The following is a 22,945-nucleotide window of genomic DNA, read 5'->3' as shown; positions in this document are numbered from 1 at the left end:
CTTCCATCTTTGTTCAATGCTACTGTCCTAAAACTTTATCATTATTCTTTTTCAGGCTTTGGAAGAAGCACAGAAAGCCATTCAACAGCTTTTTGCCAAGATTAAGGACATTAAGGACAAGGCAGAGAAATCAGAACAGATGGTAAGTGTGATGCTGAAGACATTGTTTTGGTAGTTAATCCACAGAGGATTCCAGAATCAGCTTTATTATCACTAACATATGTATGTTGTGAAATTTATTATTTTGCAGCGGCAGGAAATATGCTATAAAATTATAATAAGAAATATATTTATATTAAAAGAAGTAGTGCAAAATTAGTGAGGTAGTGTTCATGGGTTCATTGTTCTGAAAACTGATGACTGAGGGGAAGAAGCTGCTCCAAAAATGTTGAGTGAGTGTCTTCAGGCTCCTGTACCTCCTCTCTGATGGTAGTAATGAAAGTAGGACATGTTTTAGGTGGTGGAGAGACTTGATGCTGGATGCCGCCTTTTAGAAGCATTGTCTTTTGAAGATGTCCTTGATGGTGTGGATGCTAGGGTCTACGATGCAGCTGGCTGAGCTTGCAGCCCTCTGCAGCTTTTTCCGATCCTGTGCAGAGAAAGATAGCAAATAGGAAGTCTTGAGGCAAGAAGTATTGAAACACAGGTTTAAGATTTCGAGAATGTCGATTCCAGTACACAGGTGTAAAGGAGAACAAATTTATTGTTACTCAGGATCTGATGCAGCATATAGAAGACATTCTAAGATAAAGAACACAAGAATAAAAAAAACTCAATTAATATAAATACATAAGATGGTTTATTAGCATTGATTGTATCTACGTACATAAAATGTCTGCACGAAAGTTGACTCTGACAGGAAATGATAAAGTCATGGTGGTGGGTTGGTTAGTGGGTGGAGGTGTTGATCAGCCTTGCTCAATTACTTGGGGAATGTAATTGCTTTTGAGTCTGGTGGTCCTGGTGTGGATGCTATGCAGCCTCCTCCATGATGGGAGTGGGACAAACAGTCCGTGACCAGGGTGAGTGGGGTCCTTCATGATATTGCTGGCCCTTTTCCGGCAGCTTTCTGTATATATGTCCTTGATGGCTGGCACTGGTATTGCACTGAGAAGGTTTGACTACCTGTTGTAAAGCCTTCCTGTCCACCGCAGTGCAGTTTCCATATGATGTGGCATGTTAGGATGCTCTCGACCGCACATTTGCAGAAGGTCACAAGAAGACCTCCTCAGAAAACAGAAGCATTGGTGAGCTTTCCTGACTGAAGGATGTGTTTTGGGACCATGAAAGTTGTATGAGATGTGCACTTCCAGGAGTTTGAAGCTGTTTTCAGTTTCCACTGCTGTGTCGCTGCTGTAAAGAGGGATGTGAGTGGTACAAGTTCTTCTGAGTTGGAAGCCATCTCCTTTATCTTGTTGACATTGAAGAAGAGGTTATTTGCCTGGCACCAGGCCTTGAGCTCTTTCCCTCCTCTCTGTAGGCCGTCTCATCGTTGCTGGTGATGAGCCCCACCACGGTCGTGTCACCGGTGAACTTGACAATGTGGTTGCTAGGGTGTTTGGCGATGCGGTCATGTGTGAGTGGAATTACAGCAATGGGCTCAGCACACAGCCTGGGGGGGGCACCCATGCTGAGGATGATGGGGGAGGGAGGAACAGTTGTGGGTAAAGAAGGAGTTTCAAAAGGTGCAGCCAAGGCAAAGAATGACAAGAATGGGGGACATGTAGCAGGTGAAAGTGTGAAGGCCACAAGATGTGTGATAAGGTATTGCAGGTGTAGAGTGAGACAGAGTAGTGGAGCATTTTGTGCAGTTGAGTGGAAGGGCATTGAATTTATAGTAGAAGCCAGCAGAGGTCAGCATGATTAGGATAAATGAGAGCAAGTGCAGGAGTGGGACGGAAAGGTCTGGATGAATTGGATTGGACCCACTTGGGTATTCTAAACATCAGCACAGATAATGCCAAAGCTAACTCTAGTTTCTCCCACTCCCCTCCCCCATATCCCTTGCAATTGCCATATTGGATGGAAATTCTTTGAAATGAGCTCTATTGTATTTCTCATTTCAATAGTAATAACGTGTTGAGTTTGTACATTTAATTGCAGGAGCTGTAAGAGAGGAGAGTGGACCATGGGAAGTAGTCAGTTAGTGTTTCTGAGCTGGTTCATTGTTCATTCAGAAATCTAATAGTTGAGGGGGAGAAGCTGCTCCTAAACTGTTGAATGTGTGAAGAAGCTGTTCCTAAAACATATTGTGCCAAGGTGCATGAGACAGAGGACCCTAACTGCAGATGCTTCAAATGCTTCAACTTCAGATTGCTGTCTCTGTAATTTTTGTTTTAATGTCAGTCTCTGGGTTCTGCTCCGGGTTCCTCCTTGACTTTAATATTACAGTTGTTCTCCCGACAAAGGAGGTCTAGATTTGGTTAAGGAGTGAAAGATATAGTGCTGAAATTATGATATAACTGCATCCCAGCTTCATGTTGTTAATGTCAAACCTGTTTGTATGGCCTCTAATGGGAAGTATACTGTCTAATTGTACAATGCAATACATTTAAAAAAACTACAAATTACAATTTTATATAAATAAATAAAATTGAGGTAGTGTTCATGAGTTGGTTCTTTGTCCATTTAGAAATCTGATGGGGGAGGGGAAGAAGCTGTTCCTAAAACATTGAGTGTGTGTCTTTGGGCTCCTGTACCTCCATGAGCATCTCAATGAGACGAGGGTGATGAGGGCCCTTAATGATGGATATTGCCTTTTGAAGATGTCCTTGATGCTGTGGAGGCTAGAACCCATGATGGAGTTGGTGCAACTTTCTACAGCTTTCTCCAATCCTGTGCAGTGGCCCCTCTATACTAGACGGTGATGCAACCAGTTGGAATGCTCTCCATAGTACATCTGTAGAAATTTGCTGGAGTTTTCGATCCGATGTCAAAGCATCAATATGGTATGGAATGATATGAAGGTCTGCAGGAAGCTGAGTAATGAGTTACAATACTGATTAGTTATAAAAGTAATTCTATTTTTTTTCATAAGTGGATCCACTAACTCTTGAAAGCAAACAATAAAACAACTTGACTAATTTAGGATGTTCATATTTGCCATAGTTGGTAATTTTAAGAATTCAGATTGCAATGGATAACACATGATTCAACCCATGTTACCTTGAAATAAATACAGATTTAGGAAGTGTGCTCTTGTTGAAGTGACCTTTTCAAACTATGTTCTTTAGGTCAAGGAAATCACACGGGATATTAAACAACTTGATCACGCCAAACGTCACCTTACAACTTCCATCACCACACTTAATCACCTGCATATGCTTGCAGGTGGTGTCGACTCCTTGGAGTAAGTAGTCACTTGTATAAGAACTGTTATTTGGTTTCTCGTGCAGCTAGATTTCAGCTGTGTATTCATTCCAACAGGTAGTGGGCAAATAATTGATTTTGGAAAATTGAAGTGATTTTGCTGACTCATAGTCACTCTGGAAACAGATAAAAAGCAAATAAAGCTGCTAACTAATAATGGGTTCAAAGCAGTCTCCAAACAAAGACAAGGTGGAGCTTAATAGAAACTGGAAGTAAATTTACTTCAATAAACAAGGTTAGAGAGAGTAAACTGTATCAGTATGTGCAAATCTTATGTGTAAAAGGTCCTTGGCACCTATTTTATTTTCCATTCAGTGTCCATTAAGAACATCCAATGAATTTGATTGAATTTTTAAAAATCAGCATGGAGTAAATGTTTCACTACACCCTTCCATCTTTATGTGGCGATTCCTTCTACCGTAGGATTTTGCCATCCTGAGTTCTTTTCCAAAGTTGCAGTTTTGCATATAGATCCTGCATATTGCCAGATCTGTTTGGCTGAGCTCAGATCTATTGTCTAAGGCCTCCAAGTATTCCATGCTTTTTTGAATTATCATCTCCTTCTAAGGGTCATGAGGCTAATTGTAGTTCCCTAATCCTGCCCAGTCAAAGTTCAGTGAGTTGAGCAGAGACTTCAAAATTGGCATTTCCTTCACTTACCTCAGGTTGTCATAACTATTGTGCCCTAGGCTTAATAACTATTCATTTTGCTGCAATATAGGTGAAAGATGAACATCTTGTTTGAGATCCTATGAATTCTTAGTTGAACGACATTATAGTTACATATTAATAGACTTCTGCAGTAACTGAAAAGATGTAAGTATTTGAGTCCTGACAAAGGGTCTCGGCCCGAAACGTCGACAGTGCTTCTCCCTATAGATGCTGCCTGGCCTGCTGTGTTCCACCAGCATTTTGTGTGTGTTGTTTGAATTTCCAGCATCTGCAGATTTCCTCGTGAGATGTAAGTATTGCAGGTATTGACACTGATTTGAAATGCTGTCATGTGAATCTGTTGATCCTCATGTATTTGGGATTGTACTGCAGTTTGTTCAGGAAAATCATTAATTTTTTGGGACAATGTAGGGAAAGAAATGTCTACCTACAATATTGTGAAATCATAATTACCAATATAACTCCAAACTCCAAAATTAATATTTTAGAATTTTATTGAATTGCAGACAGCTAGGGGTTGTTGAAGAGTTTTATCTTATTTTTGCTGTTAATGAGGATGAGGACAAATCGAATATAGTGCTGGCAGCTTTGAGCACATACTTTATTTCTGCAGGGCTATGACTCGCCGTAGACAGTATGGAGAAGTGGCTAACCTCATGCAAGGGGTGGTAAACGTATTGGAACATTTTCATAAGTACATGGGCATTCCGCAGATCCGCCAGCTCTCCGAAAGGTAAAGTATCAAAGCTTCTGTTTGGCTTGTGGTCACCTTTTAAGTGGTTTCTTTATAGAAGCAAAACAAATCTGGATTTATTTTTTAAAAATTAGAACTTTACTAGACCAAATTCACATGAAATCCTTGTGATTTTTAAACATGAGAAATTTATCTACTTATTTTATTGAAATTGGCAACATTTCCTATATCCCCTTATACCCCTACTTCGAAAGGATAAATGAAATAAGCAAGTTTGATGAACATTCAGTTATCTGTCATAGATTGATGTCTAAAAGCTGGCTTTTATATTGGTAATCTTGATACCAATCTTTAGCACATGAATGGGTAGTTCAGATGCTGTGATAGCAAAGTCTATGACGTTGTTCATTTTATCAATGCTTTGTGAAAAGACATGACTTTTCAAAAAAAGTACTGGGTATGCTGCAAACATATTGTACTTGACGTGGTCTGCTATCTGAGTATAGTGCCCCTCCTGCACTGTAACATCCTGGATATGGAGATCAATCTGTCCTGACTCTCTGTATCAGGAAGTGCACCATGTGGTAAAGAGCATTGTGTCCTTTGAGCTCCTGTGTTGTCTCCCCACAATGCCCTGATTGTGTAACCACTGTCAAAAGTTTTTGGAAATGTTTTAAATGATTTTGAAATATTCTAAAACACTTCAAATGGACTTAAATGATTTAAAGACTCAAATTAACTGTTAAAATGATTGCAAATATATTTTTAAAAATTGAAATAAAATGAAAAAAGTAAATTATTTACCTTACTTAGGGTTTTTTTACAGGGTCATTGACTCCATTCACATGAATAGAGTCATAGTTTCAATGGCAGCCAGCCTTAGCCTCTTGTTTTAGCACTTCATTGCACAGTGCTCCATTGGTTAATTAGCTATTGAAGCAGAAGCCTAGATACAGTGTCTGGAAGTCTGAAATGAGCAATGAGAAGAAATAGCCAGTGGGTCTCAGCCCAAAATGTCAACTGTGCATTCCTCTTCATAGATGGTGCCTGACCTGCTGAGTTCCTCTGGTATTTTGTGTGTGTGTGTGTGTGTGTGTTGATCCAATTCCTTTACTCTTGGGGTATGTGCATCAATAGAAGAGCACCATTTATTTCCCATCCCTTGTGGATGATGGTGGGCTGCTTTTCTGATGAGCTTGCCCCTGTGGAAAATGGGCTCCCACAGTAGTGTTTCAAGACTTTGATGCAATGCTAATGAAAGATTGTGCCCATGTCGAAGTTGGAGTGGAGCTTGAAATGAGCATTGTTCACATACAAGTCTACCTTTGGCCCCCTGGGGAGGAGTTACAGATTCGGGAAATACCACTGAAGCAGCTTTGTAAGCTGCTTAGTACCTTATAAAGAAATTACAGTTCTGAAGCAGCATTAGTGGAAAGAGTGGATATTTTAAGTTGGTAGATGGACTGTTGATTAAATGAACAGTTTTTAATGTAAGAGTGAAATTGGAGAAATACTTTCGTGTGTAGAATGAAAATCTTATGTAGTTTTTAAATGACGTCTTTGATTTACATGGTATTACTGCTTGAACTCTTACTTGTAATCCCAAGTTGTCTAGGATATTGCTTTCATACATTTGGTCTAAATGGAACAAGTTTTTCTTTAGATCCAGTGAAGCTTACAAGCAGCTTAGTATGTAAGCATGAATTTCATTGTGCAAAGTCTCTTTAAGAGTTGACCTTGGATGAGATTTAAACCAATTCCTGTGTCTAGTTCTTGTTCAAATTATGTACGATGTTTGGCTTTGTGTATGTTGATAGATTGGCGTCACAAGAAATGGATTGAGATAGAGCACATATGAGTCCTTTGAAATTTGTTCTATTTTTGTGCTATCACACATGACTTCCTTTATGGCTGTTTAAATTCTGATATTTTCTCTCGTCTGGCTCAGACACTGCAATATGTGCATAGTGATAACAGCAGTCCTTAAATGTCAGGATTCTTGTAGCATAGATAAGGAATTTCATTCCCTTTAATGTTAGGCTCAGGGAAGAATGATGCACATATTGAACAGTTACTGAAAGAAAAAGAACAAATATATTTAGCCCTTTATCACATGTCTCAGGATGTTTCATCACATACAATAAATTACTTTGAAGTGAACTCCAGGATATTTTGTAGGCTAATATAGTTTCTACAAATCCACATCTTACAAATCTCAGTGTGGAAAATGAAAGTATTTTGCTAATTTTTATTGTATACATTGATGAGGATACAAAGAAAACAGTGATTTTGGAAGATCGTAGTCTCAAACCGAACACTAAACATGTCCTACTTGGTGGTAGTGATACCAGTCTACTGATTTTTCTCACCCTTGTGCTACCTCAGGCATGTTGAGGCATTGCAGTGATGTGACAAATTATTTGTTTAAAGATGCAGAAGAGGGTATAAATAGAGGAATCATCAACATTCTGTTTGTTGAAAGTACTCTACTTTGTAAAGAAGTCCTGCTTTTAATAAAGGTGTTCAATTTTTATAAATTGAATTGATCATTTTCAATTTTTGGAGGACATTGGTATGTTGGACAGCATTCCTTCCTCAACCAATATCAATAAATTTGTTATTCTTTAAAATTGCTGTTAAATATAAAACCATGAGAACATAATATGTAGGAGCAGAATTTGGCCAGTTGAATCTGCTCCACCATTTCATCATGGCTGATCCAATTTTCCTCTCAGCCCCAATCTTCTTCCTTCTTCCCATATCTCTTCATGGCCTGGCCAATCAAGAATCTATCAACCTCTGCCTTAAATATACATAAAGACGGCCTCCACAGCTGTCGGTGGCAAATATTTCCACAGATTCACCACTCCCTGGCTAAAGAAATTCCTCCTTTCTCTTCTAAAAGGACGTCCCTTTATTATGAGGCTGTATCCGCTAGTCTCAGACTTTCCCACTATAGGAAACATCCTTTGCACATCCACTCTATCAAGGCTTTTCACCATTCGATAGGTTTCAATAAAGTCACCTCTCATTCTTCTGAATTCCAGCAATTACATGCCCAGAGCTATCAAACACCCTTCATATCATAAACCCTTCAATCCTGGAATTATTTTTGTGAACCTCCTTTGAACCCTCTCCAGTTTCAGCACATCCTTTCTAAGATAAGGGGCCCAAACCTGCTCACAATACTTAAAATGAGGCTTCACTAGTGCTTTATAAAGTCTCAACATTACATCCTTGCTTTTATATTCCAATCCTCTTGAAACGAATACTAACATTGCAATTGCCTTCCTCACCACAGACTCAACCTGAAAATTAACCTTTAGGGAATCCTGCACAAGGACACCCAAGTCCCTTTGCACCTCAGTTTTTGTATTTTCTCTTTATTTAGAAAATAGTCAACACTTTCATTTCTTCTACCGAAGTGCATGACCATACACTTTTTGACACTGTATTCCATCTGCCATTCCTTTGCCCATTCTCCTAATCTAAGTCCTTCTGTAGCCTCTCTGCTTCCTCAAAATGACCTGCCCCTCCATCTGTCTTCATTTTGTCTGCAAACTTTGCAACAAAGCTGTCAATTCCATCATCCAAATCGTTGACATATAACATAAAACACATCGCTCCCAACACAGAACCCTGTGGAACACCACTAGTCACTGGTAGCCAGCCAGGAAAGGCTCCCTTTATTCTCACTCTTTGCCTCCTGTCTCTCAGCCACTGCCTTATTCATGCTAGAATCTTTCCTGAAATACCATGGAGCTTGTAGCTTGTTAAGCAGCCTCCTGTGTGCCACCTTGTCAAAGGCCTTCTGAAAATCCAAGTACACAACATCAGCTGATTCTCCTTTGTTTATCCTGCTTGTTACTTCTTCAAAGAATTCCAGCAGGTTTGTCATGCAAGATTTTCCCTTGAGGAAGCCATGCTGACTATGGCCTATTTCATCATGTGCCTCCAAGTAACCTGAGACCTCATCCTTTTTTCATCAACTCTAACATCTTCCCATCTGTTGAGGTCAGAATAACTGGCTTATAGTTTCCTTTCTTCTGCCTGTCTCCCTTCTTGAAGAGTGGAGTGACATTTGCAATTTTCCAGTCTTCCAGAACCATTCCAGAATTTAGTGATTCTTGAAAGATCATTACTAATGCCTCCACGATCTCTTTAGCCATCTCCTTCAGAACTGAGCTGTACACCATCTGGTCTAGGTGATTTATCTACAGTCATTTCAGTTTCCCAAGAACCTTCCCACTATTTACGGTAACTTCACACATTTCATGACATCTGGAACTTTCACCATACTGCTAGTGTCTTCCACCATGAAGACTGATGCAAAATACTTATTCGGTTTGTCCGCCATTCCGTTGTTTCCCCTATTACTACCTCTCTAACATTGTTTTACTGCAGTCTGATATCCATTCTCGTTTCTCTTTTACACTTTATGTATCTAAAGAGACTTTTGGTAACTTTAATATTTTTGACTAGCTTACTTTTGTATTCCATCTTTACTTTTTAGTTGCCTTCTATTGGTTTTTAAAAACTTTCCAATTCTGTAACTTCCTACTAGTTTTTACTCTACTATATGCCCTCTCTTTGGGATGTTGGCTTTGACTTTGTTTGTTAGCCATGGTTGGTCATTTTTCCTTTAGAATACTCCCTCTTTGGGATGTATATATCCTATGCCTTCCAAGTTGCTTTGAGAAATTCCAGCCATTGCTGCTCTGCTGTATCCCTGCCAGTGTTCGTTTCCAATCAATTCTGGCCAACTCCTTTCTTATGCCTCTGTAAATCCCTTTACTGCACTGTCATACTGATACATCTGATATGTGTCACAAATATGTACAAATAAGCTACATGCTTTACAACAGCAACAGTGAATGCAGCATATGTTTTTGTTGTTTGGTACAGGAACTGCAAGGTATCTGACTGCAAGAACCGACAAAGGAATCCAATTGACTGCTGAGAGGATCATTGGGATCTCTCTTCCACCCATCTGAGATATTTATTGGGAGCATTGCATTACCAGAGCCCTTAACATTGCCAAGGATCCCTTCCATCTGTCCCACAATCTTTTTGAACCTCCCCCCCCCCCCCCCCCCACCCAACCACCAACAGACATAAGGTACCGTAGCATTAGGGCAAGGACTATTAGAATGGGAAATAGCATCTTTCCCCAGACCAGGAGACTACTGAACTCCCTCTCACCTCCCAGGTCTCATCATGCATGATGCGTCAGTAGCGTTAATACTGTTTACTTTTTAACTTGTGCCATGAATGCACCATACACTAAATGTAAGTCTTCTGGAATATAGTTTTTTATTTGTTAATTTATTTGCAGTAATAGTACTTTGTGTTGTGTGTGAGTTATATGTGCATGCTGTGCACCTTGGTCCAGAGGAACACTGTTTCATTTTGTGGTATACATACTTGTATATGGTTGAATGACAACGAGCTTGAACTTAATATTAACTCTCAGAGTTACTTTGTATGTTTTCTGAGGTACTTTTCTCTTAGTGCCCTATGCCACTTTCTTGATAATACTGTTTAGTGTTAATATTCCCTTCTTGCTCCCTCTGAGGTTTACTTCTGGCACTTATTTATTTGCTTTACATGGCATCTTTTCTCACTTGTAAGAGAAAATCTGCAGATGCTGGACGTCTGAGCAACACACACAAAATGCTGGAGGATCTCAGCAGGCGAGGCAGCATCTAGGAAAAGAGTACAGTCGACGTTTCGGGCTGAAACCCTTCGGCAGGCCCAAAACATCAACTATTTTTTTCCTAGCTGCTGCCTGGCCTGCTGAGTTCCTCCAGCATTTTGTGTGTTTTCTCACTTGTGTTGATTTTACTCTTTTGTTTTTAACTCTGGCAATAATTTCTTATTTTAATTTTGTCTTTTCTTTTTAATACAGCATTAGCATCCCCTTCATTTCTTCCCCTGAAAACAGTTTAATAGATTATATCTTCTTTTCCCTTCTCATTTCCACCTTAAAAGTAACTGTAATGTGATTACTGAATGACAGATGACCTGGTACTTCAACTTGACTTACTATTTCCTCCTTGTTAATTAGAATCAAATCCAATGCTGCCTTTCCCTTGTGTGCTACCTCACTGCTGCTTAATGCTCCTTAATTATTTTATTTGTCATTTGGTCTGATTATGTTGTTTTGGCGTAATTATCTTCAAAGGAGCTTCCTTAAAAGTCATGTAAAAAAATCACAACTGTTGAGGCTGGGGCACTTCACAGAGATCAAGGTCTGGAATGTTGGTGTTGGCAGCCCTACAATGTTATGTGTGTCATATTGTCTTCACACTTTATGAAAAATCCACTCCCATATCAGTTTTGCCATAGATATGTGAAATGTTTTTGAATTTCTTGACTGTAGATCTTTGTCTGAACACCTGACATTTTCAATAAATCTCTCTGGGTTCCCTCAGTTACGTTGGCTAACCATTTAAACCTTAATCAACAAGATTTTAATTTCCTGCAGGCGAGGAGATAATCCCCATGTGGTAAATATACTTAAGTTGTAAAATTACTTATAAGGAGTTTGGCTTTGATTTCCTGAGTCCTATATTAAAGAAATCTCCCATAATTCTCTCAGTTCATCTTTATTTCCTGTCCTCTTTCTTTATACTTTCTCTTCCCCTCTCTCTTACTCAACTTGACCCTTTTCTTCACCTTGTTTGATTTTCCCTTTCCCATCATTTATCATTTTTCATATGCTCCTCTCTGTTTGTTATACTTCCCCATTCCTTAGCATTCTCTCTTAGTTCTGACTTCGGACAATTTATTTTTCTGGCATCTCAGGACATTAGAATGAGTCTAGATTTGCCCTAGATCCACCTGAAATGTAGTTTGCAATCCAGTTCACTGCTGACTGACTAGGTACATTTTCAGTGACTCTTGTTTAAATGATATAAAATATTTGGAGCTCTCTGGTTTAAAAGTGTTATTAGAGTAGAGGATAAAACATTCTAATTTTGACTTTGACCATCACTATAGCCTTGCTTATCATTTTAGTGTGTGTCCTTGTTGTTTGTATCCTTTAATGCACCCTAATCTCATTATGATTAGACTTCCAACTCCTGTTAGTGGCTTGTCAGCAACTGTATTCCCGTAATTCCTACTAAAGATCAAAGTTTAAAAAGAAAATCTGTAACTTTAAAATATTGAATAACTGTCTTTCAAAAACTTATTAAGACAAAATTCTCCTCTTTCTCCCAGGTACTCCAATTCATTGCAAAGTGCACTGACATGATAACATGGGAGATGGAGAGAAATTTGCATTTGAACTTAATAATTAACATTTACAAATTATTTTTAACCAGGAAACCTTAATGTTGATTCTAAAACTTGATTTTTGATTCTGAAATATAAGAACAGAAAAGTAAGACTGTGGCTGATCTAATCTAGGCTATGGTACATTTTGCATGCAAGGTTCCCCTGTTTAAACATTGAAAATCTATCATGGTCTTGCGTGTACTTGGTGACTCTGCCTTCATAGCTCTTTTGGGTAGATGGATTCAAAGATTCACAACCTTTTGAGAAGGTAAAGTCTTCTCAGCTCTGTTTAATAAAAGACCATTCCCTACTTTGAGGCTTAACACCTACTTCTAGGTTCCCCTTGAGAGGAAACAGTGTGTTGGCATTTATTCTGTCAGACTCCACAGTAATAAAATCATTGTCACTCTTCTATCTTCAATTTGCCATCGACTTGTTTACAACAAATAAAAAGTAAATTTCTCCTAGAATACATTAGAGTTTATTATTATTATTTGTCTGATAGCTGATGTTCTGTCTTTGGAATATAATCACATTAAAATGAGCAGCATGGCAGTGTAGCGGTCAGTGTAACACTTTACAGCAGCAGAAATAGGGATTTAGTTCCTGCTGCTGTCTGTGAGGAGTTTGTACATTCTCCTTGTGACCGTGTGGGTTTCCTCTGGGTGCTCCACATTCCAAAGATGAATAGGTTAGGGTTATTGAGTTCTGGGCATCTATATTGGCTACACTTGCAGACTGACCCCAGCATGACCACGACTGTATTGGTCATTGACGCAAATGACGCATTTCACTGTATGTTTTGATGTTTCGATGTACATGTGACAAATAAAGATGATCTTTAAAAAGTAATTTCCCCTTTGTGTTAATAAAGTACTCAGGGAGTGTGTCAACATCCCTGGCTGAGTCCTCTGGGAGTGTGCACACTAACCCACCGATATCTTCAACACTTCACTCAACCATGCTGCTCAACCACCGTCAACCCTGTACCAAAGAACTCTACACCTTCAGAACGAAATAACGACCACCTGCTGGCACTGATGACTATTATCATGAAGTGCTTTGAACGGCTAGCAATGGCACATAATGACTCCATTCCTGTCTCTGGACACTCACCAATATGCTTACAGACAAAACTCTCTACGACAGATGCCATAGCATCTGTCACGCACCTGGCCTGACACACCTAGAGGACAAGGACACCTATGTCAGAATGCTCTTTATGGATTTCAATTCAGTTCGGCATTCAACACTATTGTCCCACGGACCTTGGTGAACAAACTCCTACCTCTTGGTCCGAATCCACCACTGTGCAACTGGGTGTCAGTTAATCAGGATGTACAACTGCTCCTCCCTCCCTATCATCCACAACACAGATGCCCTCCCCCCCCCCCCCCAGGCTGAGTACTGAGCCCACTGCTGTACACTCTGTTCACGCATGACTGCGTGGCCAAACACCCGAGTAATCATGTTGTCAAGTTTGCCCATGACACGACAGTGGTGGGTCTCATCAACAATGCTGAGACAGCCTGCAAAGAGGAGGTGAAAGAGCTCGGGGCTTATTGGCAGGCAAATAGCCTCTTCCTCAACATCAAAAAGGCAAAGGAGATGATTATTAACTTCTGGAGAACTCACAGCACTCACACCCCTCTTTACATCAGCGGCACAGCAGTGGAAATTGTGAAGAGTTTCAAACTCCTGGGTCTCTTGTGGTCCCAAAACACATTCCACACTATCAGGAAAGCTCACCAACACCTTTGCTTTCTGAGGAGGCTGAAGTGAGCTGGACCATGCACACCTATACTCGCATCATTCAAGAGATGTGCAGTAGAGAGCATCCTAACATGCTGCATCACTGCATGGTGTGGAAATTGCACTGCGGCGGACAGGAAGGCTCTGCAATGAGTTGTCAAAGCTGCCCAATGCTTCACCAGCATCAGTCTACCCACCAACAGGGATATGAATGCAGAAAGGTACTGGGAAAGGGCCAGTAACATCATAAAGGACACCACACAGCCTGCTCATGGACTATTCGTCCCACTCCCTTCAGGGAGGAGGCTACATAGCATCCATGCCAGGGCCCACCAGACTGGGGGGAAAAAGTTACTTTCCCTAAGCAGTAAGGCTGATCAACATCGCCAGCCACTAACCCACCCTTTTCAACCCAACCACTACTTTATAATTTTCTGTCAGTCACCTTATGTACAGACACTCTTGCCCTGGCTTCACTTTATGGACATACAATAAATCTATCTATATAAACTATCTTAAGTATTTATATTTATTGTGTTTTTTAAAATTCTTATCATTGTTCTTGATCTAATTTTGTTTTCTTTTTTGTGTATTATCAAAGCTGGAGTAACAATTATTTATTTCTCCTTTACACTCGTGTACTGGAAATGGCATTAAACAATCTTGAATCTTGAACAGTCTCCAGTTGAGGTAGTTCTAATAAAGTGGTACTAGATGAAGTGTCTTGGCCTAAAACCTTGACTTTTCCACAGATACTGCCTAATCTGCTGAGTTCTGCGTGTGTTGCTTTGGATTTCCAACATCTGCAGACTTGCTCGTGTCTATAAAGAGATATATTGTATGTTTTCCATCCGTTCAAATTTTATTCTCAGAACTCAAGGAAGAAAAACACTGCCTCTACAGAGAATACCACAGGCCTGCTGAAAATGAGGGTTCATTACTGAAATTCTGTTTTTTTTTCTCATTCCTCTGAACAGCCCTCTCACCCTCAGTTAAAAGATAAAAGAGATTGAACTGGCCTACTGTAAGTCCTTCTCCTGCAAAGTACCACATTTATTGATGTGGTTTAGCGCAGACAAGTCCCAGATGTTGTTGGCAGATTTCAGTAATGGAGTGGGTGGAAAGCAAACATCTATGCTACCAGGCTGCTGTTTGTAAACCTTAACTCTTTGGACACTGGTAAGCTTGTCTTTAAAATAACTTACCAAAAAAAAACAGTTTAAATTTCTTTACCCTATTTTTTTCTCCAGACCAAGTTCTGAGAAAAATTGCAGCCTTTTATACTAGTGTTTAATTAATGAAGCAACAAGCCACATTTAACAAAATTTCCCAGTTCTTCAAGATGCCTCAGTGCCTTGTGCACTCAGTGGCCACTTTATTAGGTACTCCTGTACACCTTATTTATGCAAATATCTAATCAGTCAATCATGTAGCAGTAAATCAATGCATAAAAGCATGCAGACGTGGTCAAGAGTTTCAGTTGTTGTTTAGACGAAATATCAGAATGGAAAAAAAATGTGATCTAAGTGACTTTGACTGTGGAATGATTGTTGGTGCCAGATGGGGTGGTTTGAGTATCTCAGACACTGCTGATCTGGGATTTTCATGCACAGCAATCTCTAGAGTATATAGAGAATGGTGCGAGAAGCAAAATACATCCAGGGAGCAGCAATTCAGTGTGTGACAATCCCTTTTTGATGAGAGATGTCAGAGGAAAATGGACAGACTGGTTCAAGCTGACAGGAAAGCGACTAACTCAAATAACCACGTGTAGCATCATAGGTGTGTAGCAGAACATCTCTGAACTCTCAACATGTTGAACCTTGAAGTGAATGGACTACAGCAGCAGATGACCACGAACGTACAGAAATACAGTTAGTGGCTACTTGATTAGGTGCATGACGTACCTAATAAAGTGGCAACTGAGTGTAGCTAATGTGTTATTGGTAGTTCCTGTTGATAGACAAATGTGGCAACAAATTTGTGCAAACAGCAAATCTGTCAAATGAAGACCTAATTTGGAAGGTCATTGATAAAGTGGAGAGGCTTATTGCTGCTTTTGAAAAGAATGGGCCATGAGGTTGATAGTACACACCAGTGGGATGAATGAAGGAAGGATATACCTGAAAGGCAACACTAATATCTAGTAGGGCAATAGGGAATTTGAGGTGTGGGGCTGGGTAAAAAAAGACAAAATAAGCATTCTAAATATTCTTTGTTGAGACACATAAAGTTAATGTAGCAGATTGACAAGAACAATAGGTGAGTGACATAAGTGCCAGATGAGATAGAGTTTGAGGGCACTGTAGCCATTGAATTATTCAATTGCTTTCATAATATATCGTATGAATGTACATAGGGTGCCGTGCGCAATCATAATCGGATGAAAAACGGACGTGGGAGCACGGAGGAACATCTGGAGATCTCCAGGAAGACCTTCTTCGCTGCTGCTGCTGCTGTGAGGTCCGGGTCTCTGCCGGGAAGAACAGGCCCCCAGTCCTCGGGGTCACGTTACCGATGGCCATTGGCAGGGGCGTCTTAATACACTCGGCAGAGGATGGTGCTCGGAGAAGCTGTGCCAGAGGGGATGGTCAGAGGCTCAGAGGTCTGACAGACTCGGAATCCGCTGCGGTCGGAATGCTTTCACTGTGTACTGTGTCTGCGAGGCTGGGTTCGACGAAGCTTTCATTGTGTGCTGCATCTGCAAGGCTGAGTCAGGCGGCGCCGTGGAAGTCCATAGCGGGGGTATTCCCTTCTGCCGCCTGCGTGGGATGATGAGTCTATCAAGACCCTGAGGACTTGTGGAAACTGTGTGGTGGTTTCTTTTGAACTTATAGTCTTTTAACATCTTTGGACTATTTTTACTGTGCCCATGGTCTGTTTTTTAATCAATTATGCTATTGTTTGCACTGTTGTAACTATGTGGTTTTGTGCAGTTCTTGTAGCTTTAGTTTTTGGTCTTGTTTTGTCTGGTGGGATTGGAGCTCCTTTCCGGGCTAGACAGTAGCGCGATATTAGTACGCAGCAGCCTCTCCGGACTCTGGATTGGGGATTGCCAAACATTATGTGGATTTTCTGGTGTAGTCTGTTTTGTCATGTGCTTTTGTGATATCATTCTGGAGGAATGTTGTCTCATTTTTTAACTGCATTGTATTTGTGGTTTCTAAGTGACAATAAACTGAATTTGAATCTGAGGTTTATGACAAAGGGAATTGAATACAAAAGTAGGAAGGTTATGCTTCAGTTATGTAGGATATAATTGGTAAGACTATATCTGAGGTACTAATTACAGTATTGGAATCCGTATTTATGGAAGGATGGTCATCTACTGGCTGTCTAACTTCCTGACCTGCCGAGTTCTTCTGCCATTTTGTGTGTGTTGCTTTGGATTGTAGCATCTGCAGATTTTTTGTGTTTGTGAAGGGGTTGACTACTTAAGACAGAGATGATGGACAGACTCTTGAAATACTTTTCAGGCAGAGGTAAATAGATTCTTGACCAACAAGGATGTGAAAGGTTACTTGAGGAGATGGGCAATGAAGTGGAGTTGAGGTATAATCAGATCAGTCGAGCTCCTGATAAATGGAGTATCCAGAGCCATGGTTGTGGAGCATTTTATTCATTCTTGATGCAATTTAATTGAAGCAAAACTAAACCACAAAAAAATCAATTAGAACGGCATCCAGTTCTCCACACACATAAGATGATGAGGGGCATTAATCATGTGGATAGCCAGAGGCTTTTTCCCAGGGCTGAAATGGCTAACACGAGGGGGTGTAGTTTTAAGGTGCTTGGAACGAGGTACCGAGGGGATGCCAGGTGCAGGATTTTTCACGTGGAAAGTGGTGGGTGCGTGGAATGCACTGCCGACGGCGGTGGTGGAAGCGGATACAACAGGGTCTTTTAAGAGCCTCGAAGATAGGTACATGAAGCTTATAAAAATAGAGAGCTATGCGCTAAGAAAATTCTAGGCAGTCTCTAGAGTAGGTTACATAGTCAGCACAACATTGTGGGCCCAAGAGCCTGTAGTGTGCTGTACATTCCTAAGTTCTATGTCTCCTCCTTTGTCTTATGTTCCCAAAACTTCAAGCAGCTGAGTAATTTACCAAGCCAATTCAGGTGGCATTTAAACATCTAAGGTGATAAACCCATGAATGGAACATTGATGGATGTAACATAGCATGACGTCATTTAGGAGTGATCCCATTGGTATAGCACTGGACTCCTGTATAATTTGGACTTTGTAACAACAACAGTTTTTCCACCAGTGCAATGGTCTAGTCTTACAGCAGTCTGGCAGCTTCATGCTAACTCGAGATGCTTGGAAATTAATGATGAATTCACATAATGCATCATAAATGTTCTGTAATGGTTGGGCAAATGTTCACATAGCATTTAATATTTTATTTACCCTCAGGAGTATTATTAAAACAATTTAACTTAAATTGCCTCAGCAAATAGGTAATGTGAGGAAAGGAATTCCCTTTCCTCCCATTACCTGTGCCAGTTCTGAATAATGGATTAAAGGCAGGTAACCTTGGCAACCCTACCTATCAGACGTACAGTATTTCCTTTGTCCATTGAATTCTATGTCCTGTCCATCTCTTCTCATACCCACACCCAGGACAGAGGTAGCAGGCTACTCCAAGAGGATTGGGGACCTTGGGACAGGAAAGAGTGGCATATTCAACAGCCAGAGAGTTTACAGAGGCCCCATATTGTGCTTGGTTGAGTCTGATGAACAATATCTTCTTAGGCTTTCAAGCTCTAAGCCCAGAGTTATGTGACGATAGCAGACGCACAAGGTAAGGCACCTCAGAGCATACGGCACTATCATCAACTTCCTCATAAGTATGGCTTATCTATGGATATGGAAGGATTTCTGAAATGAAAATGTATTTCATTGCTACTAGTGTCTTGAGAATTACGTATTACAAGTAACACTCATGAAAAATCATGACTTAGTCCATAAAATTAAACACCCTAGTGCCTTTCACTGTAGGTAGGGTTTGATGTCATAGCACAATCTCACAGGGTCCCCTCTCTAGCTGGAGTCTTGTTGTTGGAAGGCTGCTCCATTCGACTTTTGAATCCGAACAAATGCCCTTGATGAGGCATGGGAAAGTTTTGCCCTCAATTGGCTGGCTTCAGACTGCTGGCCTTAGCCAAATGAAGGAGCAGCCTGAGATGGTTGGCACTGGTGATCTTTTTTTGCCTCAGAGGCTTTGGTAGGAAGCTAAGTGCAGGTTTCATGGAGAGATGGGAAGGGTCAAAGTTGAGTTTATTGCTATATCCACATACCGGTATATGCTCAGGTGCAACCTAAAACTTGCAGCAGCAAGCATGTAGCATCAGATATGCAACATCACAAGACAAACAGAAATTAACAACAGAAATTATGCAAGATAAAAACCAATTATAAAAAATAACAAAACAATTACTCAATGTTACATTGAGAAATTAAAAAAATAAATGGTGCAAAAAGAGAGCAAAAATAGTGAGGTAGTGTTCATAGGTTGATGGAATGTTCAGTAATCTGATGGTGGAGGGGAAGAAGCTGTTCTTAAAACATTGAATGTGCTCAAAAAAGCAATGAATTACTTACTTAACATCTGCTTAGTTCATATGTAAGCTTTCAGTTGCTTTCTGCTTTTTGTATATTTTAGGAATAGATCTAGAAATCATTCATCTCATCCATAACTTCCACCAATATTATCCTGAACTTCTGGAGTGATTCAGTATACTTTATACTTTATTTTACTTTATACAGTATACTTTATTTTCCCTGTCTTTAACAGGGTAACTTTCTCATGTCTTAGTCTGGACTTTGTGTGAAGATAACTGGGCTGGTAATCATCTCCTGTCCTTTCACGTGGTGTAGAGCATTGTCGGCTAGACTTGTACAGTCTGGGAGTTCAGCATAGTTAAAGATGATGAATAGAAATCTGAAATAGGATATCAATCATTTCCAAACTTTCCAAAGGAGTATCGTATTTCAGAAGATTCATATTCAACCTAATTTTCTTAACCTAGTCATACAGGATTTAAAGTTTCTTGCATTTGAAAAGTCAATCATAAAAGCTTCAGGGACTGAAGTGAACAAAAGATAATCAATTGATTATCGCTACAATCAAAATTGCACGCAACTCAGTTTTTCAAGAGCTGATTTTAATGTTTATGCCTTATTTCACAAAGAGTAGCGGTAACAGCCCAGTCCATCATGGGTAGCACCCCCTCCCCCACCACCACCATTGAGCACATCTACACGGAGTGCTGTCACAGGAAAACAGTGTCGTTCATCAAGGACCCCACCACCCAGGCCGGACTCTCTTCTCACTGCTGCCATCAGGAAGAAGGTACATGAGCCTCAAATCCACACCACCAGGTTCAGGAACAGTCATTACCCCTCAACCATCAGGCTCTTGAACCAAAGGGGATAATTTCATTCACACTCCCATCGCTAAACTATTCCCACAACCTGTCAATTCACTTTCAAGGACTCTTCATCTCATGTTCTTGATATTTATTGCTTACTTATTTATTATTATTTTTTCCTGCTTTCTTTTTGCATTTGCACAGTTTGTTGTCTTTTGCACACTGGTTGTATGCCTTGGTGGTGCAGTCTTCCATTGATTCTATCATGGTTATCGGATTTATTGAGTATGCCTGCAAGAAAATGAATCTTAGGGTTGTATATGGTGATAATAAATTTACTTTGAATTTTACTGTAAAAAAAATGGTGTTTTGCATATGTTTTTTTCTGTTTATAAGGAAAATGTTGCCTCCCTGACTTAAAGGTATATTGCTGTTTGCATCCTGAAATGCTGCACTGTTGTTATAGTCCTAAGCCTGTGTTGGAACATTTTGTATTCATTCAGGTTTAGCCTCCCTATTCACATTCCAGGGCTAATGAGGTCCTGTGTGGTATTTGTGTGCTATTTGAGGAAAAACCTTCCGAGCTTTGCAAAATACATGATTAAAATAAGCCATGTACTCTTGAAGTTCTCCTGTCTCAGCACCTCTGAGTATAGACTGAAAAAGGTCATATACATGAAATTCTGTTTCATTTGCTGTTGGCTTTAATCTATATTTGGTCTTGGAGGAACAATATGAAAAAAACAACTGATCCTTTTGCTACTTCAGGATGTCCCAGTATGCTGTACAGCCAAATAAATGCAGTCATTGATGTAACATAGGAAATGCAGCAACCGATACATATACACAAGCTTCTGTAAATATAACATTTTCTATAATTTATAGAAAAATGTCTTGAGTGCTGTCAATTGGGAGTGAAAGATTGGTCAGAACACATTACTCCTTTGAGAACTTTTAAGCCCACCCAGAAACATACTTTAGCATAACTTCTCAGCCAAAAGTTGCATCACCAACAGTGCAGCACTCCCTCCATAACAGAACTCTTATCCCTGGTGGAGACACAGGAGACAGAAAGTGCTGGAATCTGGAGCAAAATACAGAATGCTGGAGGAACTTAGTGGCTTGGGCGGTATATGGGGAAGGAAATGTACAGTCCACCGTACAGTATGGGAACACAAAGTACACTGCAGATGCTGGGGTCAAATCAACACGCTGGAGGAACTCAGCAGGTCGGGCAGCATCCGTGGAAACGAAGTCAGTGTTTCAGGCCGAGACCTTTCATCAGGGCTGAAGAGGGAGGGGGCAGGGACCTTCTATAAAGAAGGTAGGGGGGAGGGTGGGAAGGAGAAGGCTGGTAGGTGCCTGGTGAAAAACCTGTAAGGGGAAAGATCAAGGGGTGAGGGAGGGGATAGGCTGGAAAGGTGAAGAAGGAATGTAAGGGGAAAGCACTTCTTTATAGGGCCCCTGCCCCCTCCCTCTTCAGCCCTGACGAAGCGTCTCGGCCCGAAACGTTGACTGTTCGTTTCCACGGATGCTGCCTGACCTGCTGAGTTCCTCCAGCGTGTCGTGCATGATACAGTGTGGGACCCTTCAGCTCAGATGAAGCATCGTTTGTGCATTGCTTTCTCAGCCACTGACTTCCTTTTTCATTTTATCTTTTGCTCCCATTATACCTGGTCTGCTGGTTGATGAGAATTGTGAAAGGTACTATATATATGCAAGGCTGTATTGTGCCATTCACAGACATAAGAGTTGCTGCAGATGCTGGAAATCTAGTTAATAACCACAAAGTGCTGAAGAAACTCAGCAAGTCAGGCAGCATCTATGGAGAGGACTAAACAGTAAACATTTAGGGCCAAGACCCTTCATCAGGACATCTCTGCTTGAAATGTCGACTGTTTATTCCTCTCTCTAGGTGACTTTGAGATCACCTTGGCTTGCCGAACATGATTTTCCTTTAGTAAATCAATGCTGGCATTGCCTAAACCAATTTGTAATTTCCAAGTGTCCTATTATCACAGTGTTTGTAATAGCCTCAGTGTAATACATTAAATGGCCACTACACCTGTAGATGCATATCCAGTCAGCCAATCAAGTGGCAGCTTCTTTGCCCGAAACGTCAACTGATTATTCCTCTTAGATGCTGCTTGACCTGCTGAGTTCCTCTATTATTTTGAGTGCATTATTAGAAATTCATCAGAATGAATTTCTCCATTCATTTGTTTCGTTTCAAACTGCACTGGAGGCTCAGCCTAAAATTAGTACTCAAGTCTTTGGAATGGGATTGAACCAGTAAACCTTCCATTACTCACTGAGACAGGGCTGTTAAAAAGTAAAGTGACATTGCATTAAGGAAAGAACTCAGTACTTAGTTGGCAGAACCAATGATGTGGTGTACCCAAAAGCCGGTATGCACATAAAAATGCAAACAACAGTGGAATAAATAGTCAATTTAATTTGGTTTTGGTGCTGCTGTTATCTTTTTCGGCTTAATTAAATGTCAGTGTATGAGTGCGAAGGCCATTCTTTTTACTATTTATTGATTTTCCCAGCTGCAGAGTAAAAGTTTAGAGAATTCTGATTTTGTTTTGTCAGAGTACGAGCCGCACAAACCGAACTGGGACAGCAGATCCTGGCAGACTTTGAAGAGGCCTTCCCATCCCAGGGAACTAAGGTGAGAGTGACCTGGCTGAATTTCAGCTTGCCTCAAATGGGGCTTTTCAGATGTGCCTTGCACCCATGCTCACCCTGTCTTTTAACTTCAGTATAAGTAAGATTTTGTACCGTTTACTACTGAGCCAC

The 22,945-nt window shown here is 40.4% G+C and overlaps 1 protein-coding gene across 1 annotated transcript in view; it reads left to right on the top strand.

Annotated features, from left to right (window-relative positions):
* vps53 (VPS53 subunit of GARP complex) overlaps positions 1–22,945 on the top strand; it is a 274,888-nt gene that overhangs the window by 56,156 nt on the left and 195,787 nt on the right. The window contains exons 5-8 of the mRNA XM_073053325.1: positions 56–142; positions 3,234–3,349; positions 4,655–4,774; positions 22,739–22,817. Coding sequence (XP_072909426.1) covers positions 56–142; positions 3,234–3,349; positions 4,655–4,774; positions 22,739–22,817 — 402 coding nt within the window. The remainder of the gene's footprint in view (positions 1–55; positions 143–3,233; positions 3,350–4,654; positions 4,775–22,738; positions 22,818–22,945) is intronic.

The sequence above is a fragment of the Hemitrygon akajei genome, chromosome 8 (assembly GCF_048418815.1).
Source record: "Hemitrygon akajei chromosome 8, sHemAka1.3, whole genome shotgun sequence".
NCBI classification, from domain to species: Eukaryota; Metazoa; Chordata; class Chondrichthyes; order Myliobatiformes; family Dasyatidae; genus Hemitrygon; species Hemitrygon akajei.
Note: the sequence above shows the minus strand (reverse complement) of the source record. Positions and strands in the feature narration are given on the sequence as shown.